Source organism: Perca flavescens, chromosome 16 (genome assembly GCF_004354835.1).
Source record: "Perca flavescens isolate YP-PL-M2 chromosome 16, PFLA_1.0, whole genome shotgun sequence".
NCBI lineage: Eukaryota > Metazoa > Chordata > Actinopteri > Perciformes > Percidae > Perca > Perca flavescens.
Genome location: NC_041346.1, coordinates 3,996,465 through 4,002,046, shown reverse-complemented (window position 1 = coordinate 4,002,046; position 5,582 = coordinate 3,996,465). Strand labels below are relative to the sequence as shown.

The 5,582-nt window shown below is 42.4% G+C and overlaps 1 protein-coding gene across 2 annotated transcripts in view; it reads right to left on the bottom strand.

Annotated features, from left to right (window-relative positions):
* skp2 (S-phase kinase-associated protein 2, E3 ubiquitin protein ligase) overlaps window positions 1-5,582 on the bottom strand; it is a 9,419-nt gene extending 3,837 nt beyond the window's left edge. Inside the window, exons 1-6 of one of the 2 annotated variants that reach the window (XM_028601855.1) lie at window positions 5,446-5,582; window positions 4,563-4,816; window positions 3,849-3,963; window positions 2,379-2,522; window positions 1,533-1,667; window positions 43-141 (exon numbers count right to left, since the gene is read on the bottom strand). In XM_028601855.1, the coding sequence (XP_028457656.1) occupies window positions 43-141; window positions 1,533-1,667; window positions 2,379-2,522; window positions 3,849-3,963; window positions 4,563-4,816; window positions 5,446-5,459 (761 nt within the window). In that variant the 5' untranslated portion in view covers window positions 5,460-5,582. The remainder of the gene's footprint in view (window positions 1-42; window positions 142-1,532; window positions 1,668-2,378; window positions 2,523-3,848; window positions 3,964-4,562; window positions 4,817-5,445) is intronic. The other variant, XM_028601856.1, reaches the window with a different exon arrangement.

The following is a 5,582-nucleotide window of genomic DNA, read 5'->3' as shown; positions in this document are numbered from 1 at the left end:
GAGAACAGGCTCTAGACCGATCAAATAGGCCGAGTAGCTGACCTGGCACAGGATTGGAGCATGTCGGCCAGCGCGGGACCAGAGAAGCTGGAGCAGCCGCTCAGGTTGAGCTGCAGAAGGTTTGGGTTCTTGGACAGAGCGCTGAGCGAGGGACAGAGGGGGGAAAAAATAAAAATAATCAAATATCATCCAACAGAATCAGTTACTGAGAGAAGACAACATGCGCACATACACACGGTCTAAAAAAATAACAGTAAACACACCAACCCCACAATAACGTGGGGATTTGCACACAGCTTCTATTTATACTGACATTTCTGCACATGATATACACATGGCAACATAGAAATAACCGCTCTGGAGCTAGCCTAAAATGTCATACATTTTGATAAGCTTAAAAAAAAAAAAAAAAAAAGATCAGATCATTTTTGTACCACCTCGGTCAAGGTTCCAAGCGAGCTAAGGTGTATGCATTAAAAATAATTTTATTATTTAAATTTTATAGATAGATAGATAGATAGATAGATAGATAGATAGATAGATAGATAGATATTTTTAAATACACCATTTACATTCCATATTGATTTGAACCCTCCCCTCTAGGAGGAGGCTGTGATCCATCAGGACCAAAACCTCCCGCCATGAAAACTGTTCCTTCCCCTCAGCAGTCAGCCTCAATAAGAAGGCCCTGGACCCCCACTGACACAGACTCTTAACCCCCCCCCTCCCCCTCCCCATAGACACTACCCTTAGCACTCAGTTTCATCCTGGACTATACATCTGCCCATTGCAGACAGTGCTTAAACTACTTACACTGCTATTTTGTATACATTTGTTTGTTGCTGTATTTATTGTTAATTCTGATTAATGTTTAGTATGTCTGTTTGTGTATGTATGCACCAATCACCAAGGCAAATTCCACATTGGGTACCCACTGTGGCAATAAATTCCTTTCTGATGTTTCCTTCATGTCACTCGTTTTTTTGGTCTGGAGGGGTTTTAATGGAGAAGGCAAGGAGAGCATGATTGACGTGCAAGATGACATGTTCAATGCCACTCCAAAGTTTCTTTGCGCAGTTGTTTTTCCACACAGAACAGAGTTGGCTAAAGTTATGTTCAGGGACGTCCAAAACCGATTTTTTGGCCCCCGATTTGTAAAATATTGAATATCTGCCAATACAGAGTCCCAATCCCATACTTAGTGACATAACAACTTCTACTTAGAAAGGTGAAGAAGTTACCAACATAAACGAGTAAGCTAATCGGGGCGACTGTCAATTCCCGATCAGTTTTTTTTTTTTAAATTGCGGCTCCGATCTGGTCGGGACAACCCTAGGTAACTAAACTTAACCGACGTTATGCTTGTCGACTGGAACAAGCACTAACGTTAACTAACGTTTATGTCAGCTATCCAAAGTTCTATGTGAAAAACAATGGCAGAGAGAAAAGGACATGGCTTGGGAGTTCCAGGTGAACTTGTGAAAGCCATTGCCGTAGATGTATGGTACCGTCGAAAACAGTCGAAAACTCACCTGATGATTGTGTCCGAGAGCTGCAGGCCCTCCAGGCTCAGATACTCCAGCAGCCTGCACTGACAGATGATGCTCTCCAGAGAGGAGGTGGGGATGATGGAGCTGGACAGATCCAGCCGAACTATCTGCAGAGGGCTGAACAACACAAGAGACAAAACCTTTGGTTTTTTTCTTGTAAAAATCACTTTGGGAAGACAGAAAATAGCCCATGTAAGAGCAGCCTCAATTAGCTCACATTGTTGAAATGTGAAATCAACGTTTGTTTTGTGGAAATAAAAGACGCAGTTACATTTAACATTCTGCCGAATCCGAAACCTGCTCCCAGGGCTAGGTAAAGCTGGTAACGATCGTCAGGTTAACAAGTCCTTTGCCCTAGCTGAAGTTGCTGCATTTTTGGCTCGTAATCTTTCGGATGTTTTTTTATACGCAAATGTTGTAGCAGCTGTGTGTCTTTTAGGGTCCTCGCCACCACGGGACAAATCAGCATTGCAAATTGAACACGTAGCTCGAGTTGAATGGCCTTCTTTTGACTGAAAGTACTGCCAAACAACACTTTTTCTGCTCACGAGTTCCATTTTCACTTTCTCACAGCCTACTGCGTTGAACGCTCCACCTACATAAACACCTTCCCGTAATCAACGGCGCCGTCGTTACGTCGACCAGCGTAGCGCGCGTAGTGAAAGCGCAGGGTTCACTGGAAAAAGTAAATTCTATCCTAAGCCTGGATTCGGTGCATCCCTAATAATTTCCATTAATTTTGGTTTAATTGAACAAGAAAGTGGTTGTATTTTAGCAGCATACTGAAAGCAGCAGAACTGAGCGAGCGTCACCAGCTGCTGGACTCACCCTATGCCGGTGAAGTCCAGCTCTTCCACGAAGGAGCGAGGGCAGCGCAGCATGCGGACCCCTGTCTTCAGCACCTGCTGCAGGGCTGAGCCCGTGTCGGTCAAGCCCTCCAGATCCACGCTGTGCCACAGAGACTCATCAAACCTGGGACACACAGACAGGCATGGGAGGGAAGCAGTCAATTTCAGTTTGAAAGGTCTCAGACAGTCTGCAGTAAATAGCCTGCACTACCTAAAGCTCTCACTCCTATCACATTGTTAAATGGTGTGCACTGCCATCAAGAAAAATATACCAGTAATAATGTTCAGCTGTGGAAACTTAAGACTTCTAGAAGCTCCTGTCAGTTTCAGCTTTAGTAGTAGGATTTCATCACTGAACACAAGGATGCATCGCTACATGTAATGATCTTTTCTTTCACCCCTGACGTTTAAGAGACCGGATTACCAAAGAAAGCCCAAACTAACCCGGTTACTGGCGCGCATGTAAAGACACTTAATTTTGTTTTCCAAATTGTCTGAACACCCTATGAAGACGATATGTAAAAATGAGAATGGTAAAAAATAACTATTAGACTGTGTTGTAAGAATCAGGATGGACATCTGCTATCTGACTGTGGTTTTATATAGAGATGTTCCGATACCGATACCAGTATCGGTTCCGATACAGCCTAAAACGCTGGTATCGGTATCGGGAGGTACTGGAGTTAATGCACCGATCCGATACAACGTAATAAAGCCCTAAAGAAAATCTATGTTAAAATAGATTATTTATGTTCTTTTTCTGTTATAACGGACTGTCAAAGTGGACAATAAAAGAAAGTTCTTTGGCGTTCATGGTTTGTGTTTGTTCATGTTTCACAAAGATAGAAATAATATCACATCCATACAGAGATAGTAGTATACAGTTGTTAAAACATAATAAAATATATGACACACTGGTATCGGATTGGTACTCGGTATCGGGCGATACACAAGTTCAGGTATCGGAATCGGGAAGCAAAAAATGGTATCGGGCCATCTCCAGTTTTATACGCCACAGGATTGTTGGATTATTTAGCCTTTTAGGTTCTTAGGACCCAAAATGAAATGTAGTGGACATCAATTAAAATACTCATATCTATAGACTCTTGAGTAAATTTTTTTTTTTTAAATTTAACATTACCCGTTGGTGAATAAGTTAATCAGTGGTTCTGTAAGTGGGGTCCTTGAAGGGGTTCCCCAACAAAAAGGGGAATCTTTTTTTTCCACTATAATTTCATCCATAAGTAACACAATGACATATTGTATCTATCAGGTAGGGGGACCCTGGCTTGGGCAAAGTCTTATCAGATGGGGGTCCGGGGTCTAATTTGTGTCAGTTTAGGGGTCCTTGATGTGAAAAAGTTTGAGAACCACTGTCGTAAATAACAAACTACAAGAAAAGAATGCGTCACACTCTGAAAACCACTTTGTCTAGTGATTGGAGACTCACGCTAAGCGATGCCAGCGCTTGCAGACTATCGTCATCCTGAGGAGGTCCTGCAGAGGAATATAGAACAGTATCCTGAGAAGGAGCTCATCAGGGAGGTGGTCCCATGAAATGCCTGCTGGGGGAAATAAAAAAGGGAAAGGAGCAAAGGCTGAGTTTATCACAGCTACAAACAAACCACTGCAACTGGAGCTAGGCGATATGAAAAAAAAAAAATTATTATTATCGATATTGCGGCAATATTGTAGGGTTGACAATTGGTGCTTACAAAAGATATTTACACAATGAGATTTTTGATCAATAATCATCATTAATGTGTATATAATAACTAAGTGGGTAAATGCAAATGATAGAAAAGCCAGAACAGTCTGGTAAATTCAAAAAATTAAAATCACTTTTTTTCTGTAGTTGCACAAACACAAATTACGATATGTTTAGGAACACTTCCACACTTCACAGATCACAGATCATTGGTATTTGTGCTGGCATGTATGGCTACCTAGGGCTGGGCAATATATCAATTTTATATCGATGACACAAGTGTCATCTGTCCTGGTTTTAAAAGGCTACATCTTTAAAACCAGGGACGGATAATACTTGGGTCATTTCACGATATTATAATATCCAGTCTCATATCACGATATTGATATAATATCGATATATCGCCCAGCCCTAACTGCAGCTGCTTAGAAAGGTGATCAGAAAGAGGTTTCCTACATGTCGTGGATTCTTTTGTCCTCCTTGATCTTCTGGCCAGGACAAACTGGTTGCTGTCATTCTCTTTCCCCTTGCTGATGAGCCGCTGGTGCTTGTGGTGTGGCGACCACTGCTGGATGAGCTCTGTGGGGGTGCATTCGATGTCCAGGCCCTCGCCGAGGCAGCCTTTGGACTTGCGTTTGTTGTTGTTCTTCTTGGACTGAGACAACATGGAGCCCTGAAGACTCAGGCAGGGCAGATCCTGCAGTGGCATGCTGTGGGGTGGAAAGAGAAAACTAATGAAGACACTTATTCAAAAATTTTGCCGAGGTTACGCAACCCTTTCTTCTGACATTTTTACTTGATCTCAATCATCTCACAGAAGGATTCAACCGCGACCTAGCTTCCCCCAGTGAACAACATCTGCCCGCCATAATGATGCTACCACCAGCGGTGTGACCGCGCCAATTCTAACAGCAAAAGAAAACGAAAATACTTTGTCACTTCTATTTCAGGCGATATGCGTGCGGAGTTCCACGGGCTTTTATATAGTATATTCCGTAGTCGGTTTACACTTTATTAAACAGAAAGGAAGCCTTCACGGTAGACCTGGACGGAGGCCTGGCTGACATGAAAGCGCGGTATCGACTATTATTAGCTTCAGTTTTATACTAAATAAGCTGTCCAGAAGGGCGAATCGCAAACACATGTGGTTGACAACTAACGTTACAGACTTGCAATTAATTACATTCAATAACTAACGTTATTTATTGAATCGCTGCACAATAGCTAGCTTACCATGCTGTAACTCGTTAGTGTTGGTTTATTTATTTTTTACATGGATGGCATCTTATGGTAACGTTATCGCTCGTGCAACAAATTATAAAAACATTGGTAACCATACCTGTGTTTTGGCATTTCCTCCGGTTCAACCCTAAATATGTATGTAGAGAAATGCGCATGAAAAAGCTGGCTGTTTATAGTTTCACCCACAGCAGCCCTCCAACCAAGACTCTTTAAACTCACCGCCGGGGAGCAGCA